This window comes from Geospiza fortis, unplaced genomic scaffold, assembly GCF_000277835.1.
Source record: "Geospiza fortis unplaced genomic scaffold, GeoFor_1.0 scaffold557, whole genome shotgun sequence".
In the NCBI taxonomy this organism is placed as follows: Eukaryota; Metazoa; Chordata; class Aves; order Passeriformes; family Thraupidae; genus Geospiza; species Geospiza fortis.
This window is the reverse complement of record NW_005054526.1, coordinates 941,673-960,537: the sequence shown is the minus strand read 5'-3', so window position 1 is coordinate 960,537 and position 18,865 is coordinate 941,673. Positions and strand designations below refer to the sequence as shown.

General features: G+C 38.0%; 1 protein-coding gene across 2 annotated transcripts; it reads right to left on the bottom strand.

Annotated features, from left to right (window-relative positions):
* Positions 1 to 269: 269 nt before the first annotated feature.
* Positions 270 to 18,859, bottom strand: SLC30A5 (solute carrier family 30 member 5). 2 transcript variants are annotated; one of them, XM_005429142.3, is made up of 15 exons: positions 18,705 to 18,859; positions 17,083 to 17,149; positions 14,986 to 15,071; positions 13,513 to 13,600; positions 12,710 to 12,797; positions 11,061 to 11,137; positions 9,752 to 9,922; positions 8,824 to 9,112; positions 8,250 to 8,458; positions 7,073 to 7,230; positions 6,317 to 6,446; positions 5,707 to 5,926; positions 4,160 to 4,386; positions 2,166 to 2,294; positions 270 to 1,574 (listed from the first exon to the last, which is right to left on the bottom strand). In XM_005429142.3, the coding sequence occupies exons 2-15, from the start codon at positions 17,134 to 17,136 to the stop codon at positions 1,404 to 1,406; spliced, it is 2,097 nt and encodes a 698-aa protein (XP_005429199.1). In that variant the 5' UTR covers positions 17,137 to 17,149; positions 18,705 to 18,859; the 3' UTR covers positions 270 to 1,403. The 2 variants fall into 2 exon arrangements, with proteins under 2 accessions (XP_005429199.1, XP_030919606.1); XM_031063746.1 differs by lacking the exon at positions 17,083 to 17,149 and adding an exon at positions 16,354 to 16,420 and having other exon boundaries at positions 18,705 to 18,713.
* Between the last annotated feature and the right edge of the window lie 6 nt (positions 18,860 to 18,865).

The window sequence follows — 18,865 nt, the reverse complement described above, 5'->3', positions numbered from 1 at the left end:
AATTATATAATTCCTTTATCACTCTGTTCTGTCCTTCAATTTCACTAACATCAAGTCTATTCTTATTATTATGGTATTCAAGAACCACTGAATACCAGAAACAAGAAAACAGTACAACAAAACAATACTGCCATGATACATGGGATGATGAAAGATATATTGTACTTGTTAACCACAGAATTAATTTCTTAAATTTCAAGGAAAATATGAATGTGCTACAGATAAGAAGAGGGGGGCACCAGAAGCCTGTGAACAGATGTAAGCACAACTACCTCTGAAGATGTATTTTATTATCCCATTGACAGGTTTTCACTAAACACATGGATTTGTTTTCTTTGCAGTATTAAGTCCTCAACATCCATAATTCTTTCTTAAAGGCACTCTCTTTCACTTTCCAGTCAAGAAGTCTCAATTTACTGTTCGTTTCAGCAACTTGTCAAGTCCAAGACTCTTTCATAGTTTAGTATTCTAAACCTGAACTTCTTCCCTAGGTAACACATGGACGTACAGTTGGCTACAGTACACCTGCAGCTGTCATGGTATTATTAAAAAAATTGAGTGAAGTACAGGATAACATATCTTGAAAAGATGAAGTTTAGCAGAGTGCTAGGATGCTCACTGATTTATTACTTCTAGACTTCAAATACTGCATTTGCAGTTATTCATATAAAAAGTACAAGAAGTTTTATTTTAAGTGGTTTGAGTTATGATTCTGAGTCTTCCCAGGAAAAAGTGTTTTCATTTTTCTTCCCTTCCCTATTTCTCGTTGTTAAATCTGTGGTTTTCTTCTAAAAAAAATAGGTTGATACAAATGTAAAATGGTAACATATATTTGCTCTGGTGCCTTAAGTATAGAAATCAGATTTGTATGCTGAGACATAATATAAAAACTGTATATTTCTCTTATCTAACAAAATATGCAAAACACAGGACTTGATGTTTTTTAATCCCCATAATAAAGTGGTTTTTTCATTCCAAGAGTCTTCAAGCTATCCTTTTGAAAGAAAGAAAAGTAGTGCCCTGTTGATTGTTTGCATTCCAATATAAACTACTTCTATTTCCCACTGCTAACAAGAAATTAAAATACCGATGTTCCACACTTTGGAGAAAGTATGGAAGATATCTGTGCTCATCTGCAAGTTTCAAGAATTCTGTTTAATAAACACCAAGTATAGTATATAAGATTTCAACTATTTTCACATTTACAGCAAGTACTCAAGTCCTTCTTATTTCCTTTATAAAAGCATCTCAATCCAATTAACAAAGAGAGTACACTTACAAAAATTCAAATATATAGTACATTTGTTTCTGTACACGTATGTGCAAGATCTCCCCGCAAAAATACAAATATGGAATCAATTAGCTTGACCATTTACATCTCCTTTGGCAAATACAAATTTGTATCACATGATGTAAGTACCATCTTTGTAGTATTTCATGGATTCTAGTTGCTGAGTCATTGCAAGGACATCCTGAAATCCTGTACTGAGTCCAGACATGTGTTGAAAATAAGCTTCTTTCTCCACTTGGACAGTTAAGTTGTTTACACCAGCATCTTTCAGAATTGCTGTGACCTGAACAGAATGGTACAGTTAACATTAGTATCGCACTTTACATGTATCTCACAATAACTTGCAGTATACTGGCTCTGCAATGCAGTAAAAAAACCCCCATATATCATTGTGAAGAATTCAATTCTCTGGAAAGCGAAGACTACCTTTAGAGGGTATGGCTTTGCAACTTCTGCACACTGGGTGACTTTCAGTGTTGTGCATAGGAAACGTGTATCTTTTTAAGGAAAAGAAAAACCCATGGCAGATAGATAGTGGTAATCCGGTTTTAGACACGTGATTAGCATCCAGATATCCCTACTGTTTATTTCCTGTTTTGCAGACCTGTTTTAACACCTCCCCTTCTTTTCTCAGAGCAGACGTACTGCCACTGTCAGTCGTGTTTTGGCAGATGTTCTAGCAAATAACACTTTACATGACTAATTTCAAGCTAGCAGGAAAGGGGCAGTACAGCATTAGAGACCAGCTCTGAGACAATAATGGAGAGCTACAAGAAAAATCATACATGTCAGATTGAAACTTCAATCTGTGACCAAGAGGGAGATGCCGAGTAGGAAATTAAGGAATTAAGAGTCTAAAAACCTTGCACTGTACCTGCTGTACAATTCTCTGTTCCATCACATCTGACACCACTTGCACATGTATTGTGCCTGCCACCACAGTTGCAGAGTGACACCAAAAATGAGGATCCCTGTAGGATATAACTCCCTCTATTTTTTGAATCTGTGAAGAAATTTCATTAGCAAAAACTAAGTAATTTTAAACTTGTACATGGCTATTGGTAGATAGTATTTCACAAGGAAACAAAACTGTAGCACAGCAGCTTTCCAACTAAGCTATATACAGATATATCTTGTATTGAAAGGTTACCTTGCTACTACTGTAAAATTCTAGAAGGTAAAAGTCAAATCAAATGAAAACTCCAGAAGAGCAATGCTAAATAGGATGCGGAAAAAATCCCTTGATTTATGAACAGATCACAGGAACACAAATGGATAGACTAATCAGAATACTGGTCCAGCATCTACTAGGGCACTGGCTACCTCACTGTTTAGCAGCTGTATTTAGTTATCACAGCTGAACTTTATTCAGAGACATAACTTCTTTTCCATAATACATTAATTTTTTCAAATTGATCTTTGTTCTGGGTTGGCTGTGATGGTTTTTCAGAGCAGCTGATAAGGCACTGTATTTTGGATTTCTGCTTAAAACCATTTCAGTAACACACCAGTGATTTGGCTATTGCTGAACTGTTCAAGCTATTTCTTTTCTATCAGGCAGTTTCAAGGCTTTCTATTTTTCCCACTTTGCCCTTGCCTTGGCGGGTAGGCTGGGATGGGCAAGAAGCAGGGAGGTGACACAGCCAGGGCAGCTGACCCAAGCTGTCCACGGTGTGTTACTGCACACCATGTAACACCTTGCTCAGCAGTAAAAACTGGGGTAGAGGATGAAGGCAGGATTATGGCTTCCAAGGTGGCTGTTGTTTGGGGACTGCTTTTTTTTTTCTATTTTCCACTGCTCTTCCTTCACCTATTATATTGCTCCCAGGGTTTTTTTGCTTATGCTCCCATCCCACTGGTGGTGGTAAAGGAGGGGAGTGAGCAAGTGGCTGTAGGATGCTGGCTGCTGGACAGGGTCAACCTACATTAAACACACTTTTTTACTGTGATGTAATTTTTAAAATGCTTTTCCTATTATCTTTTAATCAACTGGTCTTTGACTGTTTTCAAAATGTACTTTATTCTTCCCAAGTCTCTCAGAATTGCTGTCTTCCCTCATCAAAAAGTGAAACCACACTTTGCATGTCACTGTCCTTTCATTACAAGAATCTCTCCCAGACAATTCCCATTTGTTCTTTTCTTTTTTCTTTTTCTCATGCAGACAAGAACACATTTTCCCATTCAGTAACTGACAGGACACCATAAGGATAGTCCTCCTTGAAGCCTCTAGTTGATGGCATCCTCAAAGAACTTTTAACTCATTCTTCTACAGAGAGGAATTCTCCACACTGAGGTCCACATTACTATTCTGGGCAGGAACTTAAAATGAGGCAACAGCAAAGACTAGGTACAGCCTCAAGGCAAACGCCATACTGCACCAGACAGGAAGAGAACACTCTAGAATGAGAAAATGATTTGAAAAAACAACTTAAGTTTTGCCATCTCACCTACTGTGAACCAGTATATCCTTCATGATATGGATAAATCAGAAAACTTGAAATTACAAGTTTGTGATATAATCCTGTACCCTGAATGTTTGTAACAAGTTTAAAAAGGATGCAGGTTTAGGGAACTGTATACTGCTTTCTCAGTACTACAGTGTGGTACATTTACCAAACTGTTACCATGCTTGTCTGAAATTATGGGCTATCCATAAAACCAAAAAACAGTGGAAGTCTTTTTAGCTGCAAACCAACTTTTATAGTTAGAACTAGTCATCCTGTCACTTCTCTGAAAAACAGATTTTAAACAACTTGAGACATGAAGTTGTCTAAGACAAGAGGAGCTGACTGATCTGCTTGATTTTAATAATCATTAGAAACAGTTACAGCTTTGTATGCTTGTATACAAAACCACTTATAATTGTACCTTTTCTAAAGCAACATGCAGGTCTTTCTCCTGTTCCGGAGGTATCCTCAACAAAAGCACTTGACAGGCATCTTTCAATAGTGGGATAACACTAAGAAAAATCAATGTAGCAATAAAGAGAGAGCAGAGTGGATCAGCTATGAGCCATCCAAATTGCTGAATAAATATTGTGGATACGATAACACCAACACTGCCAAGAGTGTCTGCTAACACATGCAGAAACACACCTAAAACCAAAACAAACAGAGTGATTAACAGATCTGTCTAAAATGTATGTATATATTCAATAGCAGAAACTTAGTAAGGCTTAGTAAGTATCCTCAAGCTAAACAGAGACGACTCTTTGCTAACCTGGGACAAAATACACAAAATACAAATGTTTAATTGTAAATTATTGTAAAAAACAATTTTTAATCTATGGGCCAAAGATGTAGGTAGGCATCCACAGACTAAAGTATATGCGAATATGTGGGATTTGTACAATATAGCATAATCATTTACCTCTGTATATAAGGACTCATTGATCCCTAACAGAGTTAGAAGATCAGTGTACACTGCTTGCTAATGTGGACATACATGAATGTACAGGCTGTTTTTTGTATGCCAATTCTACTCCAGTTTTACAAGAGAATTGTTTTTGTGCTATTGCTATGAATCTTATACTTTCTACTGCTTTAACTGTGAGCTCTTTCTCAATGTACACTCAATGGGCATAGAAAAATACTCTTCAACCATTGGTAAGATTAGTACTAGTTAGGTGTCAGGATTTTAAAGAATATTGTAACATGACTATATACAGACTTTAAAAAATTACAGACATGATGAATATGAATAACCAGGATAATCGAGTTAAGACAATAAATAACATATGAAACATGAGACTGTTCACCATATTCTGACAAGCTTACGCAGAAAACACCATTTTTAAAGGGGTTTTTTTATAAGCCAGACAGTTGGTAAATAACTATTTTCTAACTACTAGGGAAAAAATTCTATGCTGAACTTTTATATACAGTGCTCATCTCAGTTAGCTTCAGGATTTCATATTTGAAAGTTTTTCTTTACCACTTTATCTTCTGAATCACAAATAAAAACATATGCTATGCTGGTCTGTATTTGTTCTCCTGCTTCTTATCCCCTTCCCAGTATTGTTACAAACAGCTGTCACATGATTTCTAGAAGCATTGTAATATCTTTTTAGATAGAGACATTGTACCTTCATTTCCAGTTTGAACTTACAAACAAGGACTTAAAACTTTTTGAGTATGGTTTACAGTGACCTTTTTTAATGTTAGCGAGTACTATGGATTACTGCTTTTTATTGTTCCTTATGTATTACATACATATGCACAGAAATATCTCACATTTCTTCAAGTTAAACTCATAAATGGTTTGAGCAATTCCTGTATAGTGCATTTAATGCCTGTCAGATCACTCCTCAAAAGCGTTTTTAGATTGAGGCATAATACTGCATAGGTCTGATCCTGAAAATCTTCAGTCTCCTAGAAATCACGTAAATGCCTTATGATTCAACAATCTGTACTTGCCTCTCATGTTGGTGTTCATGCCTCCTCCAGAAGATCCATGGGCATGTCCATGGCTGTGGCCATGGTCACTGTGGGAATGGCCGTGCCCGTGGCTGTGGCCATGGTGAGAATGGCTGTGATCATGTGTGGGACAGCCTCCTCGAGAAGCACCATGGGAGTGCGCGTGGCTGAAGGCGCAGATACCAACAAGGTTTACGATCAGCCCTCCAACAGAGACCGGCTGTGAGAGGGAGAAAAGTCTTTAACTCCACTGCATCCTCACAGGTATTCAAACTTATTTTCTAGAACATGGTAACCAAAACCACCACACACTTAATTAAGGAAAACCGTGGAAGCCACAACTTCTCTGGGCAACCTGTTCCAGGGCCTTACCATCTTCACAATAAAGAATTCTCTCCTAACGTTGAATTAATTCCTAATATCTAATCTATACCTGCCCTTCTTCAGTTTGAGGCCATTTCTACTTGTCCACTAAATGCCCTGGCAAAAAATTCCTCTCCAGCTCTCCTGAAGGCTCCCTTCAGGTACTGGAAGGACTATCACCCTGGAGATAAAACATAAATGAACCATTAACTGCAAAACTACACTGAAACAGAAGGATAAAACTTACAGTTAGCATATTTGTATCTATATCTGGAGGATCTACCAGTCTTGCCACTGATTCCATGAAGACAAAGAAAGCAATCACCATCAGAAAGAGGCCATTAATAAATCCAGAGAGAATTTCTACACGTCCATACCTGAATGTAAACACATATACATTTGAGAGTGAAGAATGGGTACTCTGAACAAATGTCAAAGTTATAATAAATGAAGTTATAATTATTTCAATACAGCATTAAGATTGCTGTAGCTTTTTTTCTCAATGTCACATAATCATGTCTCAATTCCTGAGTTATTTTTTTCTGGTCAAGACGTGGCCAGTTTCCAACTGTCCAAACTCCATTATAATAGAACAATGTGGAAGTATTCTCTTATATATACTGCCCACTCAGGACTTCAAACTGCTAAACTGCTTTGCAAACACATAAAGTTCTATTATTTCAGCCAAATCTAAATCTTCATACGAACACTGGTTTTTGACATAGATTTCTATTTGACATAAATGCCTAGCACAAGGCAATTTCTAAAGAAAATTCACAGTGATAAAAGTTTTACTTGTAGAGATAAATGAAAGTTACATTTCAGACATTTTTTTTTGACAGATAATAAGAGAATAGCATGAGTACAAATGGAAGAGAAGAGACACAGCAAAAAACACACAGAAGCATGCATTACTAAAATATCCCATACATACCAGGACATTTTGAAAATGAGCAAGGAGAGTTAAGTTTCAAATAGTCCTTAAAGAACCCAAGATACACACCCATATGAAAATATGCGAGTTGCTTTCCACCTTGTCATCAGAGCTGCAAAAAGCCCCATCACTAACGCAGAACAATCAAAAAGCATGTGAAATCCATCAGAAATAAGACCAAGGCTATTGGTCCATACTCCATAAAAAAGCTCCACAAAAGTGAAAGCCTAAAACAAAACAGAGTTTAAGTTTTTCCTTAAATATTAACTTGCGTATTAATGTTTTAGTAGATAGAAGGATATTCTTTTCATAGAACACTCAATATTTTTCAGAGGTATTACTCTAAGTATTTCTTGACCATTTTTCCTCTCTTCCAATGAAATACATGATGCACTCCAAGTCTATAAAGACACATTTTTTAACCCACTCTCCTTACAGATTCACACATAAAAACCAACTCTTTACAGGAGTAAATTTTCTGTTTCAAATTTTGAACTGACATTCTGCAGACAAATTCGAAGCATTTTATCATTAAAAATGCAAGAGTTCTGATCTAATACATTATTAGTGTAAAAGTAATGTTGTCTATAAATCTGTTAATGCCAACATTTTCTTCACTAGTAAGTTGACTGTTTAAATCTTAGGAATTGGTTCTGAGAAAGGTACACAAGTAATTTTTAATACATACATTTTTAATACATACATTTACCCTGTATTATTAATCCATCTGCTCAAAAACTTTTTTCCAATCTTTCATATTCCATAATGGAATTCCTTACAGTTAACACAGATACTTCAAGTTTCTCCCCTTATTTTCCAGAAGATCTTTGCAAATGAGGTTCTACCAGTTTTGCTTACTGAATCATCTTTTCCTATTCAAGAAAGAGAGAAGCTAAAAATAAAACTAGCCTGCTCCAATATGACACTAATCAATCCCACAACTTGTACTTTATTGTCCTAATCCTTATCACTTTCACTGAGGGCTTATCAGTTTCACCTGCTGGCAACATTGAGGTATATCAACCTTCAACATACTATCATACAAGTATTCAGTTACTGGTGTAACCCTTACACATAGAACCAGTGCTGCACTGTGACAACAAATCAGTGATCACTACTTACATTGCCCTGTCAAAGGCCACTTTCAAACGAATCAATTATGGGAATCTTCTAAAGAATAACTCTTCTTTTTTCATTATATATGCACTATTGTGATTGGGTTTGAAGAAAAAAACCATGCACTTACCAGATTTAGGCACAAGAAATAGAAGATCTGCCGAGAATCATACTCCTCAAGGATTTGTTTCAGTGACTCCTTAATAAACCGGGGCAATGACTGGGAGCTTTGCTGTAATGCATCACCCATGAAGTTATAGAGAGGAGTGCCTTCAGGGGAATAGCCAATAAGGGTACCCTTCTGCCCTTTCCTGGAGGGGGAGGACAGGATATTGGCAGCTGCAAGGAAAGTATTGAAGTTTTTGTTGCTGTTTCTAAGCTTCACAGCTATTTTATAATGTGTTTAATCAGCAATCAAAGTTTACATGAAATTTTCTGGCAGCAAATTGATTGCCAACTTCATCTTGAGGTTTATTATTGGATTTCAGTGCCATGTAAAATTAGATCATCGCTTCCACAACAGATCACATTCCTTTTTTTTTTTTTTGGTAGACAGACAATAGAAGAGCGAAAAGCTACAGGCTGCCTTATGCCAAAGAATCCATAAAAGCTCATCCAAAAGAATTCTGCACACTTCAATTTTCTGATTGGCTTCCCAGTCACACAGACCACAGATTTACTATAGTTTAGACAAGAATACGTACATAAAACAAAGAAGACAGCACTCACTACCACCCCTCCAGAAAGAACATGCTCTGTGCTTTCATGGTGTGGTGGCTTGTTCATAGCTCGAAGCTGGTCTGTTATTGGATGCGTCCAAAAGTTTCCAAAAAGCAGAGCACTAATGAAAATAAGAAAGGATCCATATCGAGCACATGTGGAAGCTTCCATCTTCACAGAGCATATGGACTCCACGTAGAAATCCAAGATCACAACAAAGAAGATGACTGTTATGAAAGGCATGATGAGAGAAGACCAAGACTCTACTTTACTCTGCAACAAAAAAAAAATTTCAAACAGGACTGCCCACCAGAAGAGTGATTGTACTTACAGCATTAAATGTAGTTCACTTGAATTACAAGTGTTTCCACTAATCCATAAAACATAAATACATTTATCTTTTCAATTTATCATATAAACATATCATTCCAGATATAAAAAGAGACATATATCTAAAATGCACTGAAGCATTTTATTTCAAATACTCTCCTGTTTGCAAAAGGAATTCCATATACAATGCCATGGTTGCAATGGCCTATTCTCCCTATGCACACAAGCATAAAGACAATATGACAATATTAAAATGACAATAAATGATCTACTTCTTAGGGATAAAAGAGCACTGTATTTATAAAGTCATTAATGCTTGTGCAATATGAGTAGATGAACCCGAGATATAGTATCTGAGCTAGAAGGATGAAACACATTTATCATACAAACAAGGAAATTAAAGTATCACACAGATAAAAAACAAATACAGAAAAAAAGCATAATGGAAAATTTTCAAACAAAGCTTACTACAAAAATAAAGACAGCAACACTGGTAATTTTAAAGATATTTTAAAGGAAAGATTCAAATTACAATTCACAATCATTACAAATAATGGTTTATTTTTGTACTTAGTATCTTACCTCTGTTGTCAGAGAGAGAACAATAACCCATGGGCACAACAGAAGGACGGAAACAAGGTGGGACAAAGCCTGAAGACGCTTGGCTCCACCTACATCTACAGATAGTTTTCGGGATGCCATGTGAAAACCAACTTTGCAGCACAATGCCAGTACCAGAAGCAATACTCCACCCTGGAAACATAATAGGATTCCATTAGCATTTCTTAAGTACAAAAACCTCACTCCAAACACAGTGACACTTACAAGGAGGAAATATTAATGTTTTCTTTAATCTGGAAACAAAAGCCAAAACTAGGATATTTTCTGTAATTTTTACTCTATCTACAAACAGTAACACAGCATACAGAGTTGTGCCTTAGCACTATTCACAAGCCTCAGTTGAACTTTAAAACTCTCAATAGTGTGAACTGGCATACACCAGCAGCAAAATGGTAGCAAACAGCATCTGAGGAAGAAGAAAAATCACTCAGAGTTTTCCCATCTTCCATTATTAAAAGCGTGTTGAAAGCATACATAAACCCCCAAAGATTCACATCATCTTGTCCTCTAGAATCTTCATAGCCTTTTCATCCACTTACCTTTGAACACACCTTGTTTCTTCACAATATACTCTTTCAAAATCTTTCTTTAGATGAATTACAAGACACACAGCATCTCATCTCCCTTAGATCACACTTGCTTTTCTGCACCATTAACCAGTCTAATATTTGATTTATTTTTATATTAATACATTTTCAGCTGCTCCATTTTTTTCCTGTTTTAGTCCTCAATTAAGCCACTTTACCAAGACTAAGCTAACACAACTCAATCAGCCAGTTCAACCCTGTACAGTCAGATTACGATATTCAGCTATTCATACCACCAAATACAATGGGACTATCTTACTGAGAAGTATCAGAATCTGTGTCTTCAAATACAAGTATAATGTAAAGACTGGGGAAGGCTAAATATGCAGAAACAAAACACAGGTACCAAAAGTGAGGAAGAAGTGGTTTGTAGGCAAAGCATTATAAACACTAAGAACACTGATGACAGAACATTTCATGATAATTTTAATGTGACTTGTTAGGCTATGCATTACAGCAAAGTCCTTATCAGCTACAGAGGTTGAATATTGTATGGTTTGGCTTGCTGTATTGAAGCTCCTCATAGTCCAATCAGTGTGCAAAAATTACAGTGCTAGTTCAGTTCCAATATGGGGTAGGGATGTCCAACCTTTTGGTTTTGATTCAGGCTTGGATTAGCTCAGATCTGGTGAAATTCTTACCTTCAAAACTTAGATAAAGATTCTAAAATACATATTATTTACCTTGTGATCTGCAACACCCAGGAAAGCAATGATTGTATATAGAACATGAGTAAGAGCACTGTCATGATGCCCCTCAGCTAAATAAAAAATTAAGGAAGAATTTCTTTAGATTTTCTTTTTTTTTAAGCAAGAACAAGAACAGTCAAAGGTAGCAGAACACAGAAAGCAGAGGTAAGCAAACTGAGCTTTATGATGTGTTGGCATGCGTGGGACAACCAGAGATCAGGCCCAGCTGTCAGCATGGGTTTGTGAAAGGCAGGTTCTGACTGACCAGCCTGATCTGCTATGATGAAGTGACCTGCCTAGTGAATGAAGGAAAAGCTGTGGATGCATGGACTTCAAGGCTGCATGGATGCCTTGGACACAATGTCCCACATGAGAAACCAGCTGCTCCTGGCTTAGGCAGTTACACTGTTCATTGGGTAAAAATCTGCCTGGATAGCCAGGCTCAGAGAGTGGTGGTCAGTAAAGTCACATCCAGCTGGTGTTCAGTCACCAGTGCTGTTCCCCAGGGCTCAGTACTGGGGCCAGTGCTGTTTAATATCTTCACCAATGATCTCATGGAGGGCACCCTCAATCAGTTTGCAGGTGACACCAAGCTGGGTGGGAGTGCTGATCTGCTGGAGGGCAGGAAGGCTCTGCAGAGGGATCTGGGCAGGCTGGATCATGGCTGAGGCCAATGGTGTAAGGTTCAAGAAGGCCCAGTGCTGGGTCCTGCCCTTGGGTCACAACAACCCCAGGCAGCTCCACAGGCTGGGGCAGAGTGGCTGGCAAGCTGCCCAGTGGAAAAGAACCTGGGAATGGCTGAACATGAGCCAGGCTGTGCCCAGTTGGCCAGCAGGAGCAGGCCAGTCATTGTCTCCCTGTACTGGACACTGGTGAGGCTGCACCTCAAATCCTGTGTTTAGTTTTGGGCCCCTAAGTACAAGAAGACACTGTAGTGCTGAGGTGTGTTCAGAGAAAGGCAACAGAGCCGGGGAGCACTGACAAGGAGCAGCTGATGGAGGTGGGGGCTTTTAGTCTAGGGAAAAGGAGGCAGCTCAGGGCAGATCTTACCAACTCTACAACTATCTGACAGCATTCTGAACCCAGGTGGGGGTCAGTTTTTTCTGACAGGACAGAAAGAAATAGCCTTAAGTCTCATTGTATTGAGTAGATTGAGTATTAGGAAGAATTTCTTCAGACAGAATTATCAGCATTGAAACAGGCTGCCCAAGGAAGTGGCTGAATGAACATCCCTGCTGGTTTTTAAAAGACATGGATGTAGCACTTAGGGATATGATTTAGTGACAGGCTTGGCAGTACTGGGTGAACAGCTGGACTTGATCATCTTAAGGTGCCTTCCAACCCAGGCCATTCCATGACTGTTTTATGATTCTACTCACAGAAAACTAAATAAATTCATCAATAAGGTTACAGAATACACCATTTGCGTAATTCCATGTTTTTATTCTTCCTTTGGAAAGTTTACTTTCACCTTGTTCGTTTTCACTGCCTATCTGTAGATGTACTACCTTTTGTCAGTACACTATGATAAGTTGAGAACTAGCTTCAAAATTTTAATTATAATTTAATTCAGTACACTCAATTTCACATTTTTTCTCCTCCAGTACTAAGAGTCACTTGCTCTTTCACATAAGAAAGGATACGATGTTCTGCTATTTTAGCCATGAGGTCGTCGTTATCAAAAAGTAGTAAACAGATGATAGCTATGATGAAAAATGCAGCACCTCTTGTCTGTAAAATAAACCCAAACAAATAATAAACAACCAAACAACAAAAAACCCAAGTATTTCTAAACTGGTGCAACAGAATACTGTAAAAAAATCTAGGAAATCGGTCCTCTCCTTTCCTGCTTCCTGATCAATGTAAGCATACTCCAATAAGAAAACCATTAAAGAAACCCCTATTATTTTTTAAAAAGTGACCTTGACAATATAATTGCACATTTTTTCTGTTTTTCAGACTTACCAGATAACCCAGGACATATCACCACTGCAGCAAGCTAGATGCTGGTATCTTATGAACTTTAAGTGTGATTACTTTCTTCATGGTGTCTTTCTGCCTGCCAGAATGCACTGCTACTTCAGCCTGACGATTTAATATTTCATAGCATCAATGAGCTACAAACAAGATCTGTACAAACTGTTGGATTTTGTCTTATGGTACCTAAAGGCTAAAGAACTATGCAAAGACTATGAGAAAGAATAGCTCTGAAGTTCTTTCACTGGGAAAGGACAGAGGTAGCTATGAAATCCCAGCTCCCAGAGCTTTCACCATCTAGATTTAAACCACTGCAAGTAGTATGTCTTACTATTTCACCACTAATTAAACTAAAAAAGCACATTTTCTATGAACGTGGATCCAAAACACAGTTTGCTCCAGGTAGAGAAGTACTTGAATTTATAGGATTTAGTATGTTTTACATTTGGTAAAAGAGATTTTTAAATACCTTTGCTGGTCCTCCACCTGAGCTTGTGAACAAGACACTAAGGAGAGACACAACAACCACATCACTGTGCTCAAACAGTAATAATGTCCTATTAAAAAAAAAAGAAATAAATACTCTATTTACAATGAGTTTACCTCAAAACCTTGATATACACTATTTCAGCTAAAATTAGTGACACAACAAAGATCTATCCTATTATTACAACAGCAGGTTTAACAATTCAAAAGAAAAAACACAAATCAATTTGCCTTCACCAGCAACAGATCTAGCTGCAGACAACTATACATGTTGCAAAACAGGAACTTCCTAATGCAAGTAACAGATTAAAATTATTCATTTATGGATAACTTTAAATTCTATTTTCTTCTAACAACACTACAAGATACCAACTTGCTCAAGTTGGAGTTCTTGCTCCCACTATAATACCTCCTCTAAACCAGTTTCTGCTTCCAGAGAAAAAACATGTCTTGTTCTGTACTACTGTGTCCTTTTCATTGAGGTGCTGATGACCTAGTAGCTTATGCCACCTCAAAACCTCTTAATCACTGAAAATAAAAAATTCTAGCTTCCATGCTACCTCCTTCAGACAGCAAACGCTAACTACCAAGCTGTATTGACAGCTTTTCTGAGCAGAACATGAAAGTAATTCTTGTCCTCAAGTTTAGCAAATGCTTTTGCAATCCTCTCTACAGCAATAAACCATGACTGGACCCAATGTAACTGGTCTGGTTTGGAAAGACTGCCAGCATCCAGAAAGACATAAGAGTATTAACTACATTAATATAATTTATCACAGTATTATTACTCTTAGGTATGCCTTCTCCTATGTAGATGATAAAAATTCACCTTCATAAAATATATAATTTAAGGCTTTACTTTCCTCTCTAGATTGAAAGATGCTTTCTAATATATTAACCTTTATTTTTGAAAGTCTAGCTACTCTTTCATAGCTACTCAGTCAGAAGTACTAACACACAGCACAAATGGTTACCCAATTTCAACACAGAGCACACAGCCAACCAGATAATGAAGTACTCTGCAACAAGTCCAGAAATTGATTCTAGTCACCTGTCAAAGAATACCAGCTGCTACCATTAGCCATCAAGCCATGGACTCTAAATAGGTAAACAGTTGGCATTACATGAAGGAGAGCAGGGAAGTGACAAAAACTGCACTAAGTCACCTTGATGCATCACTCACACCAAGTGTTTAAGCACTATGAAGACTTTCACATGCATCTCATTTAAGAAATAGTTCTTCTGGCAAAAGAAATTTACCAGTTCTACAGAAATTATGTGTACTTTTTCCCAAGCACTAAAAATTTCACATGAAAATTCGTAAGGATTCAGTAAGTTTTTGTATATACATCAAATGGCTAGAAGCATTGTCTGACAGACAGAAAAAAAATCAAAAGGAGCAAAACAGGGAAGGATCACAAAAGAAAACCAGTATTTACAGTAGATATGTATTTACCTCAGTGGTCCACATAGAGTAAGGCCAAAAAACCATAAGAGTGAAATGATACATCCAACAACAGCATGCTTAAAAATTTTGATCCACTGCAAATGAGAGGTATTTCATTAAAATTTTCTCCAAAGTTTCAAAATAAACACTCTATTACTAGCATTGTTTTAGCACAATAGTTGTAGAAATTGAGGGGAAAACACGTGCTTTGTAAGTTCCATAATTATAATTTAAAGTATGATTATTTTCTTGGATACTTTGCCAGGCAACTAAGATTTATGTGCACATACTATGAACCAGAATTTTTTAATACCACAGTCCTAAATTCTGTAACATTGTCTGAGTTCTCTTCAACAAAAATCCCGAAAATTAGTTAAAAAAAATCAAGTCCATTTACCTATTTTGTAATCTATTGTATATATCAGAAAAAGATAAACAGAATAAAAACAAGATAAAAGGTACAAATTGAGGCTAAGACCTTATACCTACAAATACTTTTGCATGTGTTATATTCTTTCTTCAGGAATTGGGCTGTAACTCAGATATTCAATACCTTATTAACCTCAGGTGCAAGTTTTAGAATAAATTAATTCTGGAAATACGGTAAACAAGGTGAAGCACCTACAACAAACATAACATCTTCAAAATCCAGAATTTGAATTTTTTTAGCAAAAGTAAAACCATATATGGACAGATTTTTCTGAACTCAAATCAAAGATGCCATTTATTCCTGTTTACATTTTTAAAATTCTGCCATACGCATGTAGTAATGAAAGCAGTTGACACAAGGAACACTTTGAGGCTATCCTTCAGATTCTGTCTACTTGCTGCACACACTAGATCAAGTTTTTGTGCACACATTTACATAAATGCAAGATGAGTATGAAGCAGGTGAAGAAAATTTATTTCTTATAAATCAGCACCTTCCAAGCTGGCTCTACTCTAAACTCCTTGGGATACTGAGAACTCACCAAGGTCTGATGAGCAGCTAGATTAGGCCCTCATCACATGCATATGGGACTCTTCTGCTCTGAGTGAAAAGACTGGAGCATTTTGACATCTTGGTAGTCCAGAAATTGCCTGTCTAACTGTCCAGGTCAGCTAAGTAGACTGAGCTGTTTGAAAATCCACTCCCTACAGCTGATGCTGGCTTGTTGATAAGGACAGCCTTTTCACTATACTCTCAAAAGAAGCTATCAAAAGCGATGAACAACCAATGTTTCAGCCCACAACACACTGAGTTAGTAGTATACCTCTAGAACCTGTAACCACATCTTCTAAGTGGAGTCATCTTTGTTCACCTTTCCTTTTTGGCAAGAGCCATACTGCCAAGAATATTTACGAAGATGCAAGTCACTCCTACATATGTCAACTCACCTGACGCTTGGTTACCGCTTTTCCAGATGAAAATGGTTTTTGAAACAAAACCATAAAAAAAGCAGACCTGTCAAAAGGAGAAAGATTTGTCTATTAGTTTATTAGCACTCAGCTTTTTATTCAAACCAGATCTAAACAACTAGGTTTCTCATATCTGGCTCAGTTTACAAAATGCTTTCCTCTACATTTTATCCATTAACAGGCCACATTGACAACAGTCACTGGTTTTATTTTCCCTGCTGCATTACCAGCCATAAATACCATTTACTCAGTAGAAAAACTGGGAGAACTACTCACATGGGGTCTGATTGTGGTTTGGGGATGGCCCAGGTATCATCATTGTGTGTTGAGCAGATGCATTGTGCATCACTTCCTTTTATTACTATATTTTGCTTATTAACTTATTAATAATTTATTAGCTTATTAATTTCAATTATTAAACTCTTCTTATCGCAACTTGCGAGTTTTACTTATTGTTTTCTTCCTCATCCTCCTCCTCAGCCCCCTGCGGTGGGGGAAGGTGAGAGCACATTTGTGTGACGGTGGATTGCCAGTTTCATGGTGCACTGGCATTGTGCCAGTGTCAAACCATGACAGTAGTATACCTCTAGAACCTGTAACCACATCTTCTAAGTGGAGTCATCTTTGTTCACCTTTCCTTTTTGGCAAGAGCCATACTGCCAAGAATATTTACGAAGATGCAAGTCACTCCTACATATGTCAACTCACCTGACGCTTGGTTACCGCTTTTCCAGATGAAAATGGTTTTTGAAACAAAACCATAAAAAAAGCAGACCTGTCAAAAGGAGAAAGATTTGTCTATTAGTTTATTAGCACTCAGCTTTTTATTCAAACCAGATCTAAACAACTAGGTTTCTCATATCTGGCTCAGTTTACAAAATGCTTTCCTCTACATTTTATCCATTAACAGGCCACATTGACAACAGTCACTGGTTTTATTTTCCCTGCTGCATTACCAGCCATAAATACCATTTACTCAGTAGAAAAACTGGGAGAACTACTCACATGGGGTCTGACTGTGGTTTGGGGATGGCCCAGGTATCATCATTGTGTGTTGAGCAGATGCATTGTGCATCACTTCCTTTTATTACTATATTTTGCTTATTAACTTATTAATAATTTATTAGCTTATTAATTTCAATTATTAAACTCTTCTTATCGCAACTTGCGAGTTTTACTTATTGTTTTCTTCCTCATTCTCCTCCTCAGCCCCCTGCGGTGGGGGAAGGTGAGAGCACATTTGTGTGACGGTGGATTGCCAGCTGGAGCAACAGTCGCACCATCATCAACAGCACTGTCAGAACAGGCCCAACTTTGAAGCTGGAAAAACACTGAAGTTTCTTGAGGGCAGAGAGGCCTTATAGAGACATGTGGAAAGACTAGAAAGGTGGATAACTGCCAATGATATAGAAAGAACAAGCGCTGATTCTCCATCTGTGGCAGGGTAACCCTGTTTGCATGCACAAAGCAGGGAACAAAAGGATGGACAGCAGCCCCACAGAAAGAAATCTGGAGGTCTGGGTTGATGGAAAATTGAATATGGGTCAAGAAAAAGGGTCAGCTGTATCCTGGGGTGCATTTGCATTCGAGCACAGCATCATCAGCTGCTCAAGGAAGGTGACTGTCCTGCTCTGCAATGCTCTGATGGGGCCCCAGCCAGGACCTGTGTGCAGTTTTGGGTGCCTCTGTACCAGAAAGACATCAAACTGTTAGAGGGCATCTGGGGGAGGCAGCCACGATGGTGTAAGGTTTCAAGAGCAAGAGGAGTATCTGAGGTTGCTTGGTTTGTTCAGCTTAGAGAAGGCTGAGGGGTGACCTCATGGGACCTTCTTCAGTGGAGGGACGGGGGAGGAGGAGATGTTGATCTCCAGTGACCAGTGATAGGGCATGAGAGGGAATGACACTGCATCAGGGTAAATTCACACTGTATATTACGGAAAGGTTCTTCCCTAAGAGGGTGGCCAGCCACCGTAACTGGCTCCCCAGGAGTGTCACAGCTCCAAACCTGTCAGAACTCAAGAATATCTGGAGAACACTCCATCTGGAGAACACTTCAGTTTCAGGTAGTTGTGTGAGGAGCAGAGAGTTGGACTCAATAGACCTTACGGATCATTTCCAACTTGAGACATTGCAAGACACTGAAATTACAGTGAACAGAAATGTGAAGCAAAAACACTGCTATGAACAGACCACTTCCTGGATTCATTATTATGCCTTCTCCTCTTCGAATAAACGATAAAAACATAATGCAGGGTTACAACCTTGACGCTGTCAAAGAACACCCAAAGTACTACGCGTGGGGGACAAGGCTCCACCCTCTGCACACTCACCCCAGCTGCACTACGAAGATAAACTGCACGAGGTGGACTACTTTCAGAAGATCATACGATTCAAACAGCCCCACGGCTTTCAAAACCTTGGCGAAGCACAGCAGCACGATGTACCGAGTCAGCCTGTGGAAGGAGAGAGGCCGGTTCGCACCTGCCACGCC

Bases quoted from the DNA above. Each gene is read 5' to 3' on its own strand.
- SLC30A5 (XM_005429142.3), bottom strand. From the start codon at position 17,136: ATGGTTTTGTTTCAAAAACCATTTTCATCTGGAAAAGCGGTAACCAAG. The intron at 8,459-8,823 runs GTACGTATTCTT...CTTTCCTTGCAG, and splicing joins TGCTGTCTTCTTTGTTTTAT to CTGCCAATATCCTGTCCTCC. The intron at 2,295-4,159 runs GTACAATTATAA...ATTTCTTCACAG, and splicing joins TGCATGTTGCTTTAGAAAAG to ATTCAAAAAATAGAGGGAGT.